The sequence below is a fragment of the Saimiri boliviensis genome, chromosome 10, assembly GCF_048565385.1.
Source record: "Saimiri boliviensis isolate mSaiBol1 chromosome 10, mSaiBol1.pri, whole genome shotgun sequence".
Classification (NCBI taxonomy): domain Eukaryota; kingdom Metazoa; phylum Chordata; class Mammalia; order Primates; family Cebidae; genus Saimiri; species Saimiri boliviensis.
Window position 1 is genome coordinate 16,417,280 of NC_133458.1, and position 23,624 is coordinate 16,440,903.

General features: G+C 46.9%; 1 protein-coding gene across 1 annotated transcript in view; it reads right to left on the bottom strand.

Annotated features, from left to right (window-relative positions):
* TMEM178B (transmembrane protein 178B) overlaps nucleotides 1-23,624 on the bottom strand; it is a 416,789-nt gene that overhangs the window by 267,973 nt on the left and 125,192 nt on the right. The window contains exon 2 of the mRNA XM_003929769.4: nucleotides 8,427-8,540. Within this exon, the coding sequence (XP_003929818.1) occupies nucleotides 8,427-8,540 (114 nt within the window). The remainder of the gene's footprint in view (nucleotides 1-8,426; nucleotides 8,541-23,624) is intronic.

Consider the following 23,624-nt stretch of genomic DNA (forward strand, 5'->3'; position numbering starts at 1 on the left):
CAAAGTAGCACCTACAGGACTTATACCTGCTGACCCACTTTCCTGATCCCTGGTATCTACCTGCTCTGCCATCCATGTCTCACCTAACCCAGATTCCCCATCGCTGAGCTGTTTCTGCCAGCTGCAGTGCTGAGCACCTATTCTTGTTCCTCTTCCTCACTGGAGCAGTTTGCCTGGAAGCTGAGCTCAGATTGTCTTAACTTTGGAAGGAGGAATCACCTGCCATGTTGAGCTCCCTTTTCAGCACCTGGAACTGGGACAGTTCCCAAGAAGAGGCAAGTCCTAGATGATGTCCACTTTTCCCTCGCTGTAAAAAGCAGACCATGCTGCTTACTGAGATAAGGTAGTTTGTCTTGTATTCTGTTTTTTCCCCCTGCAATGAATCCTTGGGACCTGTGAAGTATACATGTCAGCATCATTAGCCTGCACTCTCTAGGTGGTCTTAAATGCTTAAAACATTAAGCAACAAATAATTTGAGTCCTTGCCTGGTTGGCACCTGAAAATATATCATCCAATTCGGGAAGCAGGATACCTTTTAATGCCCCCTCCAGCACCCAACATGGGGGTTCTCACAGAATAGGCACTCTACAACTATTGAATGAGCAAATGAACAAATGGATGAAGGTGGCCAGTGGGGTTGTTCTCTCAGTTCTCCTTCATAGTGTGGTATCGGTGTCAGTGTGCTCAGCCAGAAAGAAAACACTTCCGATCTGCAGAAGCTGAGAGAATACCTCCAGGCCAGACTTCCAACTAATTCCCAGCACAAAATTGGACCTGTGCATTCAGATGAATTGTGGCTTGAAGACTGCAATTACACCAGCACAGTGGTTCTCAGGTTTTGTTCAGAACATGGATGTTTTAACAGAAAAGGCTGTACTGTAGTCCCTCCCACCCCTACCAAGTCTTCCTTTCTTCCCTCCCCCTAGGTCATCTCAAAAATAAACTCTCCCTCTTGTCCATGTAGAGGGTGCCCCTGTAGAGGCCAGCCATGCTACAGCGCATTTTCATCACTGATCCCCAGCCAGGCCAGCTATCTAAGTAGGTGGGACTCACAGCTGCACATGTACATGCATATATGATTTTTTTTTTAGATGGAGTCTTGCTATCACCCAGGCTGGATGCAGTCATGCGATCTCAGCTCACTGCAACCTCCACCTCCCAGGTTCAAGTGATTCTCCTGCCTCAGCCTCCTAAGTCGCTAGGATTACAGGCATGTGTCACCATGCCCAGCTAATTTTTGCGTTTTTACTAAACACGGGGCTTTCACCATGTTGGCCAGGCTGGTTTCAAACCCTAAGCTCAGGTGGTCCACCTGCCTTGGTCTCCCAAAGTGTTGAGATTACAGGTGTGAGCCACCATGCCTGGCCCAATGTTCATGATTTTAAAGCATCTCTATGTTACCTGTAACTCCCTTGTCATCATTTCTTGGGGCAGGCCTCCAGAAAAATAAAAAATACTATCTGGAGAAGGTAATCCAAGAACACATTAACCACCCAGGCTCAAGCATGTTCATCCAATCAGGAAGCCTGTTCTCCAGCAGAAAGCTGAGTGGGTGGGACACAGAAGAGGTAGGTTTTGACAGGCAGGAAAGCTGCGAGGGAAAAGGACCGTCCGGGCATGAGTTACTTCTGCAAGAGCAGGTCTCGGTGCGATATCACATTAAGGGGCTTGTGTTCTCTGCCTCGCTTGCTGCATAAATACCACCAGAGCTCTGGGAGGACAGGCACGAGGCAGCGGGTATGCTGAGAGGTTTACAAGGTTCTCTGCAGGGGCTGGGCTGAGGCAGAGACACAAGGAATGGTTTGCAAAAAGCAAAGACTTCAGGATTCAAGGCAAACTACGAAGACACGCCGTTGGCTGAGTTGTCTTGCTACCAAGCCTTCTCAGTTCTGGGTGGGGGGTGGTTTCTTGCTAGTGAAGACCCCCATGGATGCCAGTCTTGCAAGCAAGAAGCAGCTAACAACAGATTACATACAGTAAGAGCCTCCTCACACTGGCTGAGCTCCAATGCGGACGTGGGAGAAGGAAAATGGCTGATGCTGCAGGGGACCTAAGCTGCTACTGTCTGGGATGTTTATCTCATTAGGCTGTTTTACATAACATCAGCCAAAAAAAAAAAAATGAAGAAAAAATAGCTGGAGGGACCCTAATGGAGTCCAGACCTGGATTCTGAGCCCTCGCCCTTGGATTCCTCTAAGGTCTGAGATGAGATATCTAGGCAGCCCCTCACACTGCCTCAGTTACCTCATCTGCAAAGTAGCCACAGTAACACGGGAAGGGCTCCTGGGAGAAAACACCGAGTCGCCCTCTGAGCAGCATTACAGCCAACTGAACAAGAAGAGATGCTTATTGTTATTACTGTTAGTTTCATCCCAAGCCTTTTGGTCCACAGCATTCATCTTCTCATAACAAGGATGGCTGCAGGAGGAGGGACCAGGAGACCAGGCAGCTCCTAGGCTGAGAATGCCAGAGACGTCTGAGTGGGAAGAAAGTCCAGAAGGTGGCCATTCGACATTGGAGCAGGCTGGGCTAGGACTGGCCAGGTCAGTCCATTGGGAAAGGGAAGGCAGGTGCCATCAGGCAAAGAGCCAACATAAGTCCAAGGTGAGAAGGTCGATGCCAGTGGGGAGGGCAGGACCTAGTGTGGCTAGAGAGAATCTAGACAGCATCAGGGACCCTGGGGTTAAGGGGCAGGACCCTCTAATTCTGGAAAGGGAGAGGGTGAGGAAGAGGGCATGGCAGAGGCCAAGTGAGGGGGGCCAGGTAGGGCTTGGCCACAAAGAATAAGTTAAGAGTCCTGCCCTAAGATCCACACCAGAGCAACAGGACACGCTGGGCTTCCCACCATACCCCAGCCTGGGGTCAGGACTGGTCCCCCAAGACTGAGCCAACCCACAGGCAGGGGTAACAGATCAAGAGCTGTGGGGACAGGGAGCCAAGTGTGTCATGCAGGTATCTGCAGTAAGTGAGACAGTTCTGGATTTTTACTTCTTGTCCCTCCTAGTGATGTGGACACTAAAATGTCCCTGCTCATCCACAAAGTGTTGGTCTCCTGCCTCCCTTCCTCCATCCTCACTGTTCCCTCCCTCCTCTTCTCCTCTCTTCTCCCTCCCTCTGCTGGCCAGGCTGTACTCTCTTTCCAGATGGCTCCTTGGCATGGACATTCTCTGCCCCAGGGGTACAAGGATCCTCTGTGCAGGTGAAGGCGAAGACCCCCAGTGCTGTAGATGCGGAGCCTGTTCTGCCTGGTCCTGGTATGTGCTCAGCTTGCCTGAGGCAACAGCCACAGGGCCGACGAGTGAGCTTGTGTCTGTGTGTCTGGAGAGTAGGGAGTAGCGAATTCCGGGAGGGAAATTGTCTCTTGTTCTTTCCCTCCCTGGCCAGCTGGAAATGTGCTGTGTTGACTATCCAATCTAATTAGTTGAAACCTCAGTCTTGAAAGAAGAAAGCTTCAAAACAACACCTCTGGGTTTCTTGGCTCTCAGCATCTTGAAAGATAATCGAGAGCATCTGACTGCAGGAAAGTAGAGCCCAGCTCCTCAACTATCACTGCCAGGGGCAATCCACTGGAAGCAAAATCCTCCATCCCAAAAACTCTAAGCAGAATGATAACATCTGAGCTCACATCACAGTGACTCTGCGTCTCAGGGCTCTGACCCTGAGGGAACGTTAGTAACAACTGCCCACGGAGGCCCTGCCCAGCAAATCAGCAGATCAGGAGGCAAAGAAGACCCCCTTCTAATACCTTCCCTCAGTGGGTGTCTGCCCTGCAACCTCAGGCAGGCTCTGCCACTGTGCCCTCTGCCAGCCTCCGTGGGGTCCTTGCCTGGGGCAGCCAACGCCCAGCTCATACCATCCGTGTTCCTTCCTGGGATGAACACACTCACCTCTCAGTGACATCTTCCCATCCCCTGCTTTCTCAGCCTCCTTCCTCTGCCAGAGCCCACCCTGGCTGCTCAGGTACTGTCGAAGGCCCCCACCCCCAACTCCCGATCACCTACCTCCCCTTGCTGTGGCTGGGCAAAGCCTGGACCCCATCTGTGCTGAAAAGGCAATGCCAGAGGGGAGCCAGCAGCAGGGAGAACAAGGGCAGAGCTGTTGGGGATGACCTCAGAGGCTTCTGGGGGTTGTGCGAGGACACTGAACTCTCCAAACAAGTGATGCCTCCATAGACTGAACTGGGGGATATGAAAAGCCTATAGGGACATATTCTAGTGAGAGGGTGAAGCAGCTCCATTTAAAATGTCACTGGTTCCCCTGACTGTGTCAATCAGATTCTGTCACATTTAAAACATAAATCAGACAGCCTGCCAGGGAGCAGCACCAGCCCAGCTCATCTCCTGCAGCTGCCTGTCCCCTCCTCACTGGCCAGGGACACTTGCCTGTCCCGCTTTGTCCTAGAGGCAGCCAAGCGATCTGGGTCAGGCATGCAGCTCACCCTTGGAGCCCGCAGAGGCAGGACAAATGCTGTTCTACCTCACTCAGCACTGCAGCCCCCCAGGGCCGCTGGGACCTCAAGGCACACAGTGGGTGGGTCGGAAGGCAGAGAGGCTGCACCAGGTCTGGGTGGACTGATGATATGGATGTCAACTCCAGAAGGAATTCTGCCTTTTCCCAGGGTGAGCAGGAGAAACAGGCACCCACAGTACCCACCAGCAATCACCTACCAAGCCAGAGTGAGAATCTGGTCACCAGTTCACCCACACAACTCAGCATTTGAACCTCATCTACAAAGTTCACCCCTCTCCCCCACCACACACACACACACACACACAGACACACACACACACACAGACACACACACACACACACACACACACACAGAGGCTTCATCCTCTGGCCTTCACTCCCTACAGAATTTATTCTCTCTTTACAATTAGATTTGTAAGCCTAGTGGCCTCCAGAATCTTCTATCCCTTTACCAGCTGTCACCTAACTATAAGGTATATGAGTGCACACCCCAGCAGTTAAGCCTCTCTTCGGTAGGCTTAACTTTTCAAAACCCACAATGTAGTTTTAAACCTAATTGTGCCTTTTCCTACATGAAAATTTTATTTCCATATCAATCGTTGATGATGAGGCCACATGCAAATTCTTGATGAAAAGTATGTAACTCAGGCAAGGCACAGTGGCTGACACCTGTAATCCCACCACTTTGAAAGGCAGAGGCACATGGATCACTTGAGGCCAGGAGTTCAAGACTAGCTTGGCCAACATGGCAAAATCTGGTCTCTACTGAAAATACAAAAATTAGCCAGGCATGGTGGCACATGCCTATAATCTCAACTCCTACCAGCCTGGGCAACAGAGCAAGACTCTGTCTCAAAAAAAATAAAAATAAAAAGAAGAAACAAAGAAAAGTATATAATTCAAGTTTAACCAAAGTTCAAATATTTGTCAGAAAGTGTTTCAGGAAAAAAAAATCACATTTTTTCCTTTGGCAAAAATTATCTAGCAGGAAAATATACAGGATACAAGATATTATGGTCAAATTACAAAATGATAACCAGGCTGGGCACAGTGGCTCATGCCTGTAATCCCAGTACTTTGGGAGGCCAAGGCAGGTGGATCATCTGAGGTTAAAAATTCGAGACAAAAGCCTGGACTACATGGTGAAACCCTGTATCTACTAAAAATACAAAAATTAGCTGGGCATGTTGGCACGTGCCTATAGTCCCAGCTACTCAGGAGGCTGAGGCAGGAGAATGGCTTGAACCCGGGAGGCAGAGGTTGCAGTGAGCCAAAACTGTGTCGCTGCACTCCAGCCTGGGCAATAGAATAAGGCTCCACCTCAAAATAAATAAATAAATAAATAACCAATCTAGGACAAAATGAATTAATTTGATCCCACTTAAAGTGTTAAAGAGTACAGGACTCTCAAACCGAATAAAGAAATCAGATTGTGATTTTTTTTTTTTCATTTCCAGTGTTTGATCAGGAGTTTGCTCATATTCCATCATTTCTGCTTTATTTCAAAGGGAGTTTATGTGCCTACTTCCCACCTAATGTCATCAATATCTGACCTCTGAAAATTAAAATCGACACTTCCTATGCTTCCCCTCTTGCCAGCATTCCCAATTACACTTAGGACCAAATTCAGCTGTGGCAGATGCTCACCTGCCCTCTGGCTAAAAATAGCTGTCATCGATGTCAGAAATGGCAAATGTTCCCTCTCTCTGCTTAACGGCCCATTAGGCGGCTTTGTGAAAGAGGCAGATGAATCCCTCACCAAAAGGTGGCCTCAACTTCACCCACACCAAGTGCCTGAGACCTTTTCATATATCAATCGTTGAGATGGCTTTTATCAGTTAAAAATAGATCTGTCACCCCAATTCACAGCATAGGCTGCACATTAGATTTTGCAGAACCCAACAGCACTACGGTTTGGGAATAAGAGCCTGGAGACACGCAGGGCTCAAAGAAGACCCCACAAACCTTGGCGTTATCCTCTCCTCTCTGTCTTTGCCAATGCCTTGTGACATGTTTCCAGCGATGCCTCCCTAGGTAATCTCTTTGAATTCTAGGTATCTGAAGTGTGTGCAGTCAAAAGAGTTCTACTAGGTTTCCCTTGAAGTGTATCTGCGAAATCTACACTAAAATAATTTTCCTTCTTGCTAAAAAACTTCAAAATTATCTTAATTGCTTAAAGCAATTCTGCTATATTGTAATTATCACATTGCCTTGGAATTACTTGAATTATGAATGTCTCTTCCCATCCCCTACCCTCCTCCACCCCCAAACTTGAGCTCCTTAAAGAGCCCTCTGTGGCCTCTGTATCCACTGACACAAAAAGAAACAGGGTAACTTTGGTTAAATTGAGTTAATTTGAATTAAAGCTGCTATGTCAATAACTTCTTCCTTCTTATTCTGAATCCTATTATGACCCCTGTAACTTAAGTTAGATTTCAGTGGTTAATCAACAGGACTTATCAATCTTGAACATCCCTTCTAGCCTCCTAAGAAGAAACTATATTAGACCAATACATTGTGGGAAATAAGGAGTCATTGTATAGTTCTACATTTTAATCCTTAAATGTGTATCTTCAAAAGGAAATTGATAACCCTGATGCCTAGTGTCTCCAAGACAAATATAACACAGAAATTAAATATGTGGCATGCTTAGCTCAAGGCCAGCACATGGGAACCCTCTTTGAACATTAGCTATCTGTCCCCATGTGCTGCTTAGAGTCTCTAATAATGGATAAAGCTTGTAGGGGAAACAGTCTGGTGAATGCTGTCTCATCCCTTGGCACCTGCTCTATCATTTCAGGCCAGGAGTATTTAGTGGCAATCATCTGGACACACAGCCACAGTATATTTCTTGAAACCAATGAATGATTTTTCTGTTTGATATTACTTGTCTCTTTCACCTCCCCTTCCCACCCCCAGTGGTGGTGCCTTAATTAAAGCCAATCCCAAAAGTAGAATACACCTTCTGGGCCTAATCCACTCAAAAGATAACTAGGCACCAATAAGGAGAAAAGAGATGTTTCCCACCTAGAGATCTACCATCTTCAAAGTTTACCAATTAAGAGATCCTTACTATTAGGAAACAATAAAAGAACCTTCCTTCACATATAAATGTCAACAGAATCTAAACCTTTCAAAATCTGGTGAAAAAAGATGGACTATGAATGCATGACAAATCAACAGAGGCAGCATGAACTTGCTGACAGTAAGAATGTGTCAGCTTGAAGAACTGTGCCCGCAGGAAGGAGAGCTCTCCCGCCACAGACAGGCAGTGTATCCCAATGGAGCAGAAGAGTAAAAATAGCCAACAAACTGTTTGCTCATTAAGTCACCCTCTCATTGTCATTTAAGTCTCTGAGGATCCCTGGCCAAGAAATGCCCTAACGAATGCATGCAGATATTCTGACCTTTGCCAAGGAATTGCACATGAACCAGGATTCCAAAACCTATCACTTGAGGATAAACAGTAGCTTTTAAGACCAGATCCTACTTCTTAGTGATCCATCCAGATGCAAATCTCCATTGTGATGCATCCTGCAACCACCAGCTGGTCTCAACCTTTACAAATGCAACCCAAGGGACTAACAGGTTACCACAATAATATTCCAAGCAACTTGGAGACAGGCTGGAATTATTAATAAGTCCCAAGAGTTGGTTAAGTCAGGTAGATGAAATCTTATGTACCTACCAGGGTAGTGAAATAAGATAACTGTCTAATGGCTAATTGTTTCTGAAGTTTCAATGGTTGGCTCTTTCTTTGATTTTAGAAACAAACTCCCCAAATTTATAATACAATCAAAACCAACTGAGGCAATTCTGACCCAAAGATATTGGCACTTTACAGAACCATCTCAATGTTCTGAGACCATCCACAGATCCCAGAAGGAGGCATAATCCAACCCTCCAATTCCTCTAAAGAGGACAATCGCAGTCACCGAGACTCAGGTGCACTTACGTAGGGCATGCCACTCGTCCTGACGGATGGTCTTCGTGATGTTGAAAGTGAGGTTCCTGGGGATGGTTGCTGAGGAGTAGTGGTATTTGATGTACGTGCATCGCTCAATTTCTCCTGGAAGAGAGAGACAGGAAATGAAATGTTAAGGAAGCAGCAACCACATCTGGAGTAGTTCTGGAATTAATTTTCCCATCCTGGGGAAGAAGATTGTTTGATATTGGGCCTGGTGACAACTACAGAAAGGCAATACCTTCAACTCAAAAAGAGCAATAGAGTAGAACTACAATCAAATAGCATCGATTTAGATGGAAAAATACATCTGTGGGATCATGCAGAGGTAGGAAGAACCAGTGTTTAGGCTGACAGCAGCTTGTCTAACATTACCCAAAAAATCAACTTTCAAGTCAAGAAAGAAAGCTTGGCATCAAAACACATCGTTTCCAACCAGGGACCAGCAGAGAATAGGCTTTGTTAAGCCTTAATGATATCATTTGTGCTTTGAGCACACACAATTTTCTGGAATGGTGAGCTGAGGGATTGTGAGGGGGCCTCCGACCTCCCAACCTTATCCTCTCAACCTCACCTCTGAACACAAAGCACTCAGATAAATCTGTGTCTCTTTGAACTAGTCTCTTCAGATTTCTTGAGCAAAACTTAGATTTCTTAACAGACTCAACACCAATCAAAGCATGCTTTACTAGTCAATTGTCAAAAAGTTTTTGGCAGAGATTCTGAAAGCGTGGTCCCAAGGCCGGCAACATCAGCATTCCCTAAGAACTTGCAGCAAATGCAACTTCTCAGGTTCTCAACCCCAGACCTACTGAGTCAAACTAGGAAGTAGAGCCTGGCAATCTGAATTTAAATAATCCCTCCAGGGATTTGATTACAAACTAAAGTTTGAGAACCACTGGCTTGGAGAAGCTAACAGAATTGCCAATGTGTTAATGCATAAATCCACCCTGTTTGCCCATTCCAAAAGGAAGGCACCATGGGGAGCTCTTCCTCCATGAGTTTTGGTCTCTCGCAGCTATTTCTATTGACACTTGCTCATCTGGGAGATATAAAGACTCAGTGTCAGTGCATTGTGAAGAATCAGGAAAGGGGTGATTTTTAAAGGTGAGGGGTTTTTAAATTTGGTTTTGTGCCTGAATGAATTTTGATGGTAATCCATTTTGCACCCCACTGATTTTCAATTTATAAGTGGTGGCACATGATTGAATTGTTTGACCCCCTGGCCCACTGTCAGCAGGGAACCTGGCAATTGGTGAAGTGCAATTAGACAGTGCCTCATGAAACCGATGCCTTATTATAAATCATATCTGGACAACTGCCCAGTTGCCGGTTATTGGCGGGCGCTCCTCCAATGAGACTGACGATGTCCAAGAGGCACGTTCTAGAGAGTGGTATGTGCTCTTCCTGTGTCTTCAATTTTTCAACTTTTCTGCCTCTTTTCCTTTAGCCTACAAACATCCTGAAGCCTCTCACATGCCCCCAGCATTCCCCCTAAGCACACCTCCTCCTCATACCTTCATCCTGTCATCCTCCTTCCTTAACTTGCAAAACTTGTTGAAAAAGGAGTCTACCAGACAGTCTCCACTTCCTCCATTCACATTCACACCTCCAACCCCACATGCTCTAATTTCCATAACAATTTCCATTAATAGAATCACCTCCCATCCAGTCTACATCATAAATCCTGCAGTCATTGTGAATGCTGCCTCCTCCTCAAGGCGGCCCCTCCTTCCTGACATCTAGCTGGTTGCCAAATTCTGCCAGTTCTACTTGAGAAATGTCCCAGGAGTCCAGCCCCTACTCTCGGCCCCCTCTCCTCCTGTAGTAGTTGTCCTGATACAATGACTGTCTCAACCAGTAACCACATTGCTAAAGGATTTATGAGATAGGAGGGACTTGGCAAGGCTCTGGAGACCACTGGTTTCCAGCTTTACTCATGCTATGGCGTACGCACAGAAGATGTTTACAAGACACCTGTAGTGAACAGATGAGGCTGCCCATGGCTCTGTCCAGGCTCCTAGGGTGCTGAAGGGACCAGGGTTTCCAACACACCTGGAACCTATTTATGGGTTCTGGACTTGGTCCACCAGTAGGAAATGGATACCAACTCATTTAATCATTTAGTCCATTCTACAATCAAATTAAGTAGGCATTACCATCCTCATCCCTATTTTTTAATGAAAAAGTGGAGGCATGAGAAGATTAAATGACTCACCCAAGGAAGTAGCAGTGCCAAGATCAGAACCCAGGACCAGAGAGTCTCTTCTACCAGGCCACCCTCCCACGTGGAGTGTATTCCATAAAGGAAAGGAAAGTATGATAATGTCACGCTCTGTTCACAGGCCCTCTGTTGGCCTCCTTCTACACAAGATAAAACCCACACTCCTCAGACATCAAGTCCCAGCTCCACTCAGGCCCCAGCCTTCACACGCCCCAGGTTCCAGCCAGGGGAACCTCCCCACCTTACCCCGAAGATGCCATATTCACTCCTGACTTGGCATCTATTCTCCTCCCTGCCTTGCTTTTCCTTAGGACGAGTCAACACCTACTCATCCTAAGAGATGGCTCAAATGCAGCTCCTCGGCAGAGCCTTCCTGGCATCTAGAATGGCATCCCAGCAGCAGGTGTTCCACCAGCAGCTTCCCTGCTCTCCTCCCCGCTCCCCTGTGCTTCCGTCCTTCCTGCAGCAAACACGCTCCTGCACTGTGATTTATCTGTTTACACGCCTCACTCCCTCACTAGATTATGAGTTTCTCAAGGGCAGGGATGTTGTCTTATTCATTCATCTTTATCTTCCCAGCCCCTAGCACAAGGTAAGCACCAATAACATGTGCTTTGAGAAAAGGCATCAGTAATATGAGGTGTTCTTTGTAAGACTGCAGTGGGCAAAGAATCCAACTGCTTTTATTACATGCAAGGAATTAAAATAATTGAGGCAAATTAGAATCTAATGAATTAAAGGAGGCAATTGTTGCAGAACTCTGTGCATCTATAGCAAATGCCTCCTCCCTGCCTGGACAATACAAGGAGAGACTTATTAATCACAGTGAGGTAGAAGAAATCTGTATATAGTCACAGAACACTGTCTCAATGTACTTGGTAAATGTAACCCCAGGGGCAACCAGGTCAATGATTTGCAGGGGAAAAGGAATAAAAGAAAGAGGAAAGGAAGATATAAAGGTAGAACGTTGTAACAAGAATACCATCATGCCTTGGACACGTGCAGCCGGGCAGCTTGTGTCCTGGATAAGGGCACTTCCCAGGGATATGTGGACACTGAAACCCAGCTGCTGCTCTGCTGGCCAAGTCTTGCACCCCAGTCGGGGGTGTTGGAGGCTCACCCTGCCAAAAGGGCCGCCTTTGTCTCATTTGCACAATGGTGCCTTCTGAGCTAGCAGCAGCCGTACCTGCAATAATTTCAAGATTCAACAAAACAGCTCCAAGACCCAGGCTTGGAACACAAAAGCAGGTCCCACTGGGGATGGCCAGATTGGTGACCCACTCTCATGTGAGAAAAATACCTGATTTCTTAGCTCAGGTCAGATTCTCTCAGCCTCAACACAAACTCAACAAGTTGCCACTGGTTCCAGGCAGGCTGGAGCCAGCTCCCTTAACCTCCTCCAACTGTAGCCCACCCAGCCAGAGAGGGAAGAGCCCTTGACATTCAGCAAGAGCAAGAAGCCAACCCACAGGCACTGCAGGTGACTGGCCGGGGAGCCTGCCTGGAGCAGCCATAACAGCCCCGCTGGAGGCCCTCGCTATTTGCTTTGCCTCTGGGATTGCAAGCATCCTGCCTCTGACAGCAATTAAATTTGAAAGATTCAAATATTGCCTAAAAAGAAAAGCAAAATATTTATCCGTGTGTCTGTAGGTCCTGTCAGTGTGCTGGGCTCTTGTATATACAGGAACCATCTGGGCACCAAATACGTACGCCCAGAATGTGGGCTTCCTAATACAAACAGGTTTTTCTGCAGCACCCGGTAGAGAGGGGCTACCTGGAAGGCAATGGAGAAGTCCATGGCCTGACCGGGGAGGAAGGACAAACCCCTCTGCACCAAACTCCTGCATTCTAGCCTAGGGTCTCCGTTCTCCCTCCAGAAGCCTCAGGTGGGGGAGGACTGGCTGGTAGGGAGACCCCCACTCCTTCCTGTGGCTCCTGTGCAGGACTTAGTTAGTTAGTTAGTTAATTAGTTAGTTAGTTAGTTAAAAGAGACTGGTCTCACTATGTCACCCAGGCTGGAATGCAGTGGCATAATCAGAGCTTACTACAGCCTGAAACTCCTGGCCCAGGTGATTCTCCCACCTCAGCCTCTGCAATAGCTGAGACTACAGGCGCATGCCACCATGTCCAGTTAATTTTTTTTTTTTTTTAGTAGAGATGGGGTCTTACTATATTTCCCAGGCTGGTCTCAAACTCTTGGGCTCAAGTGATCCGCCCACCTCAGTCTCCTAAATTGCTGAGATTACAGGCACGAGTCACTGTGCCCAGCCTTTTCTTATGTTCTGTAGCAATGGGAGTCTCACTGTGTTGCTCAGACTGGTCTCAGATTCCTGTGCTCAAGTGATCCTTCCACCTCTGCCTCTCAAAGTTCTAAGATTACAGGCATGAGCCACCACCCCTGGCCTGGCGGAACACTTTAAACCCTCAGTCACACTCTGCCTTCAGAGCTAGTGACCCCTCCTGCCCGTATGTAAGGGTCATAGCAAGACACAGGTAATTAAGGAGAGTTTCAAAAAAGGACAATTTAACCCAGTAGCAAAAGGACAACCTGACTTAAAAAATGGGGAAAGGATTTGAACAGACATTTCTCCAAAGGAAATTACATTCAAATGTCCAGCAGTAAACGATGCCCAGTATCACTAATCATCAGGGAAATGTAAATTGAAACCACAAGGAGATGTTACCTTATACTTGTCAGGATGGTTATTACCAAAATAAATAAATAATACTGTCAAGGAGGTGGAGAAAGCAAAACGCTTGCATGCTATTGGTGGGAATGTAAATCAGTTACAGCCATGATGGGACTCAGTGTGGCAGTTCCTCAAAAAATTGCGAATGATCCAGCAATCCTACTTCTGGGCCAAATCCAAAACAATTGAAATCACTATCTCAAAGAGGTATCTGCACTCCCATGTGCATTGCAGCATTATTCACAACAGCCAAAGCATACAAGCAACCTAAATGTCCATCAGCAGATGAAGGATAAGGGAAACGTGGTATCCACGCAATATCCAATGTTGCATCCCTACAATGCCACATAATCGGTCTTTAAAAAGAAGAGAAGCTTGCAGCATGCGGCAACCATAGAGTAACCTAGACATTATGCTAAGTGAACAAGCCAGTCATAGAAGGGAAAGTACTGCGTGACTCCACTGACATGAATTCTCTAAAACAGTCAAGCTCATAAAACAGAGGATAGAATGGTAGTTTTCAGGGGCTGGAGTGTGGGACAAATGGGGAGATGTCATTCAGCAGATACAAAGTTTCAGTTGTGCAAGACAAATAAGAGATTTGCTGTATAACATTGTGCCTATGGTTAATAATACTATTATACACTCGAAAATCTCTTAAAAGGGTGGATCTCATGTTAAATGTCCTTACCACAATAACAACAAAACAGGGAGATTTACAAAGCTAAGCACAGAGTATGAAGAGACCAGTGAAGGATGGTATAAGGGACCCCGGCTGGCAGTAGGAGCAGCTGGTATGACCCCGAGGCCTGGAAGGACAGAGAAGGGAGCTGTCACCAGGACCTGGCAAGGGTGTCCACATGGACAGAGATGATGCAGCCTTTGGTGGAGAGTCACAGCCAACCTGTGATGAGGCGGCAGGGAAGAAACATCCAGCCTCTCACTGTTCCCTTTAATCTCTCGTTAGAACCCCCCCTCCCAGTAGCAGAATCCAAACTAGAAGCGGGAGGGTAAGTCAGCCTCCAGGAGCTCAGAGCAGGTGCAGAAGGCAGAGGCTGGATTGGACGGGTAGACAAAACATCCAGCTCACTCCTTTCCTCTCTTTCTCCAGAACTCTTCCCCTCGCATCTCTCTTCTCCCGACCCCTTCCAAAAGCATCACTGTAGCTCCCACTTAGTCCAATGCTAGCATATTCTTCCTTCCCAGAGCTCCATGGCGGCAAAGGGAGACATGGGGAACAATCAACAGGGAGAAGCTGTCCATTATTTCTTCTCCATCTCAAGTCTTCTAAAACCCAAACAGCTTGACAACTCACATCGAGTATTAAGAGTGGTCCCTGCATGTAGTAAGTGCTCAGTAAATATTATTCTTAACAGTTGCTGTCCTAAGACTACTTTAAGGGGACATGAATACAGAAACTCAGAAATAATATTACTGAAATGTTTGAATCGTGCTATAAACACAGATCTATGTCTATCAAGTATAAATTTTCACACACAATAGCCCCAGGAGGCTGGCAGAGCAAGAGCGCTGATGTGCACTGGACACGTGAGGAACAGAGACCAAGTAAGAGAGGGTGCCAGAGATGGCACAGAAACTGCATGCAGTGACACTGAATTCTGAAGTCTGGTCACACCTACAGCAATGCCAGAAGGCAGTTTTTCTCCCACATGTATCAGCTCTCAGCAATCCAGGGTTTCTTAAGTGCTGTCAAAAGAGTCTGTCACTCAAGGGTAATATATATTAAGCAGAGCCCTTCTAGGCAGAGTGGTTTTAGAGGCAGTGCTGGGACCTAACTTCACCCCATCTAAAACTATCTTCCCTAACAAGTGCTGTGGTACTTGATAGTTCCACTACAGAGTCATTCCTTTGGATCGAATATTGTTCCCCCGGACACCCATTGTTAAAGCTCTCGTAAATAAGTCTGAAGGGGTATCCCTGACTCATACCTAAGTGTGAATGGGATCCCACATCCCCTTCCTCCAGATGAAGGGGCTCTCAGCTACAGAGGAGCTCAGTCTAGAGAGCAAAGATGCGGAGAAGGAATAAAGTATCCAAGGCGGTTCTCCAAAGGCAAGGCCCTACACTATCCACAACGGGGTGCCAGGAAAGCACTGGAATGTGGGCATTCTCTCCACCCATCACTTTAAAAGTGGTAAGATGGGATTGGAGTGTGAGGGCCCAATGTATTTAGGAGAGGTTGGGTTAAACAAATTATAAAGGGCTCACTTGTTGCAGGACTTTAAGCATTTTTAAAATACATCATGACTCTCCCAAAAAGGGACAGTTACAGCAGATTTTCCCAGACTCCTTTAATCGCAAATCCTTTTTTATTCAAAGAACAGTTTCCAGCACCAGACAGAGTTTATAAAAATCAGAAACCAGGCCAAATGCAGAGGCTCAGCCTGTAATCCCAGGACTTTGAGAGGCCAAAATGGAAGGATCACTTGAGGCCAGGACTTCAAGACCAGCCTGGGCAATACAGTGAGACCTTGACTGTATTTTTTTTTAAAACTGTTTTAAATTAGCCAAGTGTGCTGTTGTACACCTGTGGTCTTAGCTACTCAAGAGGCTGGGATGGGACAATTGCTGAAGCTCAAGAATTTGAGGCTTCAGTGAGCTGTGATCACACCACCACACTCCAGCCTGGGTAACAGAGCAAGATACTGCCTCAAAAAAAAAAAAAAAAAAAAAAAAAAGAATCAGAAGCCATGTCTTTTGTTTACATTCTACTCCAGAGCTAGGCACAGCAATGGGCACATAGGAAACCCTCAATTATATTTGGATGAGTGAAAAACAGATATCGGGTCTGCTTTGATCTACGAGGTAAATTAAGTAATGGCTCCAAGAGTCTGCTGTTCTCTTCTCTGAAGCCATATCTGAGAGCTACTGGCAAAGCCATACCGGGGTTGAATATCTACCCCCAAGCTGTGTTTACGCAATGCCTTAAAATGACTCCGGCATCTCTGTGGACAGCACTAGTGCAATCACCGTCAGTGCCACGTCCCCTCCGCCACCTCTGATTCCAGATCCAGCTGCAGTGGATGCTCTGGGCAAGCTGACAGTGCCCACAGCAAGCACCCAGCAACCCTCCCTGCCTCCGCTCCCTTCCCAGCTCCACTGAGCCCACCCTGAGCCATTGCAGGAGCGCAGCCCTCAGCCAAGGGGGCGACAGGCAGAGAGCAACAGCCTCGTCCTTTGAGAGAGTGATTATGAGATGCCTTCTGCACAGTTCCTCGGAGGGTCCCCTGGAATTGAACCTGGCACTCATAGTAGTAACCGGCTCAACCCACCCTCTTGACTGGTTTCTCTCGCTTTCTAGTCTGATGCTTCCAGCTCTGCCCACCTGCTTCCCTCAGAGACCTTGTCATAAGCTCTACTTTTAGGAGGACCCAAACTAAGAACAATGACCTAGAGGATGTAGTGGACATGATTTACATGCTTGAAAGAGAACTGGTACAATTTAGTCCTGAGGTTACTTTGAAGGGTCCTATGGGCACCGTTGGATGAGGCGGGCTTTCTCTTCCTTTGCTGTTCCCCTGAGGCCCTTTCCTCTCTTGGTACTCACTCATCTACAGGCACAGGATGGACCCTAGTAGTCCAGAACACACCGCTGGACCACTTCTGAGACTCCACATGTTTCCTTCATCCCAGAGTTCCTTTTTTTAAAAACAAACAAACAAACAAAAACTATATTCAATGCCTACCACATGCCAGAGGCTCTCATATTATGTCCCATGCCATCCTCATGACAACCCCCAGGAGGGTGGCATTCTAGGACCAGCCCTGTTTGACTAAAGAGGGCTCCAGGCCTTCATCTGTGGCAGCCAGGGGGAAAGCCGGGATGCTGATTCTGGCCTCTCTAAGCCAGGCTGGTGCTTTCCAGCGTGCGCGCAGCAGTTTCAGACACCACGGCTATAAGGATTCACTGTTGGGTGGAAGCTTTGTGGGGAACAAGGATTATTTTTGCAGCCACAGTGCCTTGGACATGGAAGAAACTCAGTACATCCACTGACGAGGGAAGAAGGAAAGGGAGGGAGGAAGGGACCCCGTATGTTGCTCACCTTTCCACAGTGACAGCACCTGGCGTGTCCAGCCCATGTGGGGTCCGGCCTCTGCCCACCACAGTGTCAGCCTTTAGGACCTGACAGCTGTCTCCCCGCACTGGGCTGACAGTTCTTAGACTTTCTAGCTCGAGGCCTGGCTAATCCCCTGCACTAATACACGGAAGATTAAATCAAAAGAAGAAAGAGCACATGGAAAAAACCACCAGCAAAAAAAGACAAAACCAGTTAGAGCTTTAAGGCTCAGGCTTCGTCTCCTCTTTAAAGAGCACTTTCTCAAAAAAGAAAAAATGTAAAATTACATCTTAGCAGGAAGATTTTTCTTTAGCATATTAGGAAGGCCATTTATCAGATGTATTAGCATTATCACACTGGATTCTTCAGAAGACTGCAAGAGACGGGAGAAGGAACACAAGAGTCTAGGGGCTTAAAGACTGGAGATTTAAAGGAAAACTTTGCCAGTGATGAAAGGGGCAGGAAGCAAACCAAGAACATTCTGGAGTTTCAAGGTGGGCAGACCATGCTGGTGGTTCCCATGCCCCCACAGCCCTGTCCCCATACGGGGCAAAAATGGGAGAGGCAGAGAAGACACACCCTTGGCAACCTCCACTGAGACTGGCAATGTTGACAGGAGCTCTCCCTGTTTAAGAGGCAACTCTTCACAAAAGCTTATTTCAAGAAATCTCCACACCCCACCTCCCCCACGTCTTCTCTTTAGCGCCTTCTGCTCCTCCCAGATGTTCTGAGCCCAAGGATTTGCAAGGCTTATAGCTGCTGCAGCCCCAGCCAGAAAGAAGGTTTTATTTTCTTCATACTGAGGAAAAGTGTTATCTACGTTTTTATTTTTAATGCTTTCAAATGCATTCCATTTTGTATGCTTTGTTGTTTGTGTGTGTGTGTGTGTGTGTGTGTGTGCTGCCCTATCAATGTGGCCTTTTAACATTGTTTTGTATGCGCTGCATAGACTGAGTCATAAATGTTTAATTTCTTTCCATTCTGTGTTACATAAATGTTTGTTATGAGAGGTGCTCAGGGGACCCTCCTCCTTACACACATGGAACTTTGTTTTCAAAACCTGTCACCCACCTGCCCACCCCACCCTCATATTTCTGACCCCCTGACCCTGCCCTAAACACCTTCTACTGGTTACTGTTACAACGCAGTTGTTATATATGAATCATGTATCTCTAGCTATAGTAAAAGTTCTGAGATAGAGAAGCTTGTGTTTTTCACCTTCGTGGTCCTGATGGTCAATATGGTGCTTTGAGTACTGTTATTCATTTTAACAATAGCTTCTGTTTAATGAATACTTCCTATGTGTTAGGTACTGTACACAGAACCGTTTTATTCATTTGCCTGTTTAATCCTAAAAGGTGCCTTATTATCCCCATTCGTAAATGAAGACTGAGAAGCTCAGAGAGGTATCCTAGGTATCCTCAAAAGTGCATAGTGATTAGGTGACAGAGGTAGGATTCAAATCCACCTAACACACTCCTAGGCACGCCCTGCCACACATGTGAAGAGAACTTGGGAAAGACCAGCCTCTTCTGAAAGAAAACAGGAGATCTTCCAAGGTTTTATATTGGAAACATATAAAGTAAAACTTTTCCATTTGTGGGGCTTTTCAGCACCTACAGGCTCTGCTGCTCTTATCAGAGTAAGACAAAATGTTTGCTTCCATTGCTCCCCTAACAAGCTGGAAAGAAGACAGCTCCGCAGTAACACAGAGCGCAGCAGTGGAGGAGAGCTAAAGAGTGCTTACTAGGCCGGCATCTGACTCTTACGTCTCAGCCACATTCTTGTCCTCACTCCCAGGGCAAGCTGCTTACCAGCAGGAGCCTTTGGACAAGGTCCCAGCCCTCTCAAAGCCTCTGTTTCATTATCTGCAGAATACTGGTAATAATAGCACAGACCTCAGAAAACAGATGAGGAATGAATGAGATAACCCATGTAAAACCTGCTCCATGGTGAGCCTTCAATAACATCAACTTCCCATGTAACAGCCCATAAGTATTTAAAGACAATGCTCATGCCTCTCCCCACCCCCAAGTCTCCCTTTCTTCCAGCTGAACACTTCCAGGTTCCCCTAATCACACAGTCACAAAAAAACATTGCCACGCTGGCCGTCCTCCAGGTTCCGTCTGTGGTTGAGAATCTCTCCCAGGGTCACACGGAGCACTGGGAACAGTCACTCCTGTGCACAGTCAGACCTGTGCAAACCCAGTAGGGCCACAGGCTCCCAGGTCTGCTGTCACAGCTCTGGCCATGTGGCCTAGCCCCCTCTTAGCTTTGTGGGCTGCTGTGTGCTGCCGCTGTCACTCGAGGGGACAGCATGGTTTCCTCCGACAAAGCTATTAGGCCAACTCTCCCCATTCATGTGCTTGGGCAGCTGTCTTTCCTCATTTTTCAGTTTTTTGTTTCTTGTTTTGAACTGGGGTCTCACTCTGTCACCCAGGCTGGAGTGCAATGGCGTGATCTCAGCTCACTGCAACCTCCGCCTCCTGGGTTCAAGCAGTTCTCCTGCCTCAGCCTCCCAAGTAGCTGGGACTACAGATACCCACCACCACGCCCAGCTATTTTTTTTTTTTTTTTTTTTTTTTGCATTTTTAGTAGAGACGGCTGGTCTCTATTCTTTAGTAGCAAGGCTGGTCTCAAACTCTTGACCTTGTGATCTGCCCGCCTCAGCCTCCCAAAGTGTTGGGATTATAGGCGTGAGCCACTGCGTCCGGCTTCAGTTTTTTTAGATATATGTATTTTGGTTTGTTACCCCAGTGTAGGATCTTCTGTTTGTTTCAGCCCCTGAAAAAAATTTTGGATCGTGATTCTGTCATCCTACAAATTAGCAATTAGTCCCACATGCTGCATCAGCAGGCCATCCCCATCCTCGCCAAGCCATTGCTACAATCTTTCCACAGGGCGGTGCTGGAGGCAGAACTCCACCCGAGCACACACACAAAGCCTTGTCGTGACCTGAAATCAACCAGTTACGAGAAAGTGCGTTGGGTGTCATTGTTACACTGCCAGGAACTCAGCTCCCTGCCTCCACACGTTCCTGTTTTGTCCACCTGGTCGTCACGAGAGACCTTGCCCACATTGTTCACCCCTATCAGTCTGTCTAAGAACTGTATCCAAAAAGGGAATGAGGTCAGCCTGGCATGGCTTGTTCACTCTGCCGGCATCACCACTTTCTCACTGTGTGCTCACCCACCATCTGTTTAATAAGCCTTTTGGACGGTTTTCCAGGGCTTCCTCTAACGGGGCTGCTTGTCCATATTTATGGAATCCCCTGAGAGTGCTCTCTCTCTCATTGAAAATCTCACCACTGGTCACCTGCCTCCAGGCTGCTGCACATTGCATTCCAAGCTCCCTCAAGCCATCCTGCCTCCCCTGGCAGCCAGGACTGCCCCGCTAGAAAGAGCACCTCTCACATCCTCCCTGTGCTTCCTCATCATTGGGTGGCCAGCACTCCGACTAAGAAATAAAAATGGGCCAGGCACCGTGGCTTACACCCATAATCCTAACACTTTGGGAAGCCAAGGCGGGAGAATCACTTGAGCCCAGGAGTTCAAGACCAGCATGGGCAACATACTGAGTCCCTGTCTACAAAAAAAAAAAACTTTTTAATTACCAAGGTATGGTGGCCTGCATCTGTCGTTTCAGCCACTCGGAGGCTGAAGCAAGAGAATCGCTTGAGCCCAGGAGTTCATGGTTAAGGTGAGCTATGATTGCACCATGGCACTCCAGTCTAAGTGACAGAGCAAGACCCTGTCAGGAAGAGGAAGAAGAAGAAGAAGAGAGAGAGAGAAATCAAAAAAGAAAGGAAGAAAATAAGAAAGGAAGAAAGAGAAGCAGCCTCCTCACTAGGGGACCACAAGGCACCTCCCCTACTACAGCTGATGGAGATCTTCCTCAAATTATGCCAGATGGCTTCTATTCCTCTGCCTTCTCATTGCATTTGCTAACCAGGTTCTTTTCATTCCTTTATCATGAGACTTTTCTCCTTCTCGAAAGCACCTAGTAGGTTGCTGCTGCTACTACTGGCAGAAACCGCAATTACTTTTGCACCAGCCTATAACATTTCACAGTCCCCTGTTGTAAAGGTCACTTCATCTTTAGGGAGAGCTACAAACTTTTTATCCTAATTCCTTTTTTTCCTGGATTCTGAATGCCTTTGCCCCTTCTCTGAGTTGTTGTTTGTTTGTTTGTTTGTTTGTTTGTTTGTTTTTTGCATGTTTTAAAAAAGACATTTTTAAATGTCATGACATCGTCACTTCTTCACAAGAGGAAATAAGGAATGAGCTGTCACCGTCTGTGCCCCCCATGGCCCATCCTGCCTGCACATTTGTGGCTGCCTTTTCCCCAGTTTGCTCATGTATTTTCCAGCCTGAAACAGACTTCTTGGGAAAGAATGAGAAAGTGAGATATGGCTTTAGAGTACCATCTAGGGTGTAGTAAATAATCTATCCCTTCTTCCCATCACATCCCTAATGACCTTTGGGAAAGTTTGGCGCCGCAGGCTGCCACTACCCTGCCTGCAGCCCCCACATGCCCGGTGCAGACACCAGGCTCAGCTCCTCCGGGCACAGGTTCAGCTGGTGGAAGAATCATCCATCTCCAGGCTCTGACAGACAAACGAGGCGAGAAGGAGACCAGATCTGGTTTTTCACTGGAAAACAATGAACTCATGCTTTCTCTCTAGGGACCCAGGAAGTGGAGACAGATCTGGAGATGGGAGACAGTGATGGAGGCGGGCAGGGGTGATGAAGGATGGGCCGGGAAGAGGAGGGAGGCCAGTCTGGCACTTTTTTAGTGTCACTTTTGATAAGAATCCCCAGCTCTCAGGCCAGAGGGAAACATCCATTTTCTTTAAATTAAGGATGCAGCATGAGGCAGTTGTCCTAAAGGAAAGGGACAGAGAGAAGATAAACAGACTTGGAAATTCGTCATTTCTGCTTCTTCAGAGAAAAGTAAAATGATTGTTCATGAGTCACCAGAATTGCAGATGCCAGGACAGAGATGGCTTTCCTGGGCTCTGCCACCGCTGCCTCTGGGTGTGGGGCTTTGGGACCTGATGGCAGACACTCTGCTGGCCAGCTTCTCCCCAGGCAAGTCTATCTCCCCCAGGTATGCACTTCTAGAAGGCCAAAGCCAGGCATTTCCTACAGGCTGAGCCCAGTAAAAATGAGAGGATTCAGACAACCATCCAGATGCTTCCGCATAGCTGAATGAATGCTGTTTCAGCTAGGGGGAAAAAAAATGCAGATCACTGAGTTTTCCACTTTTCCTTTGAAAAAGGAGTTACATAATGCTGATTTTCCTTTTTACCAGTTAATTCAGAGGATAGAGAGAGAGAGGAAGAAGAGACTGGGGAAGGATTGGGGGGAGCTGAGTTGTACTTGAGAAACAAAATTCAGATGATTGACTATTTTCCTCTTCAACCTGTTATATGCCTTGGCTAAAACTTGAATGGAAACCGGCTGGGTGCAGTGGCTCACACCTACGATCCCAGACTGTGGGAGGCCAAGGATGGTGAATCACTGGAGGTCAAGAGTTTGAGACCAGCTTGGCCAGCATGGTAAAACCCCATCTCTACTAAAAATACAAAAAAATTAGCCAGGCATGGTGGTGCATGCCTGTAATCCAGCTACACAGGAGGCTGAGGCAGGAGAATCCCTTGAATCCAGGAGGTGGAGGTTGCAGTAAGCCAAGATCATGCCACTGCACTCCAACCTGGGCAAGAGAGTAAGATTCTGTCTCAAAAAAAATCGAAAAAGAAAAACTTGAATGGAAACTAAAGATCACAGACAGAATGTAGAAACCCCAAATAGATGAATTATGTTTTTCTTTATACCTCTGTCTACTCACAAAATTGATTATTTCCATGTTTAAGTTAAATGGCTTGGCTAGATTACAGATGTTAAAGTATTAATTTATCCTAACTTCCTAGTTGCAGTGAAATTCAAAAACAGAACTGAAGAAAGGAATAGCAACTTGTTCATTCTTTTCCTCCTGTGTCCTGTGGCACTGTACAGGATAAAAAGCATGGGTGCTGGAGCCAATTTGCCAGGGGTTCTAATCCCGGCTTTAAGAACCCCTGGATATGGGATCTTGGCCAAATTAACGAAGCCCTCTATAACCAAGTGTCTTTATTTTAAAGGGTGTGATGCAAGTATCTACCCTGTTGGGGATATTGTAAGAATTCAACAAGTTC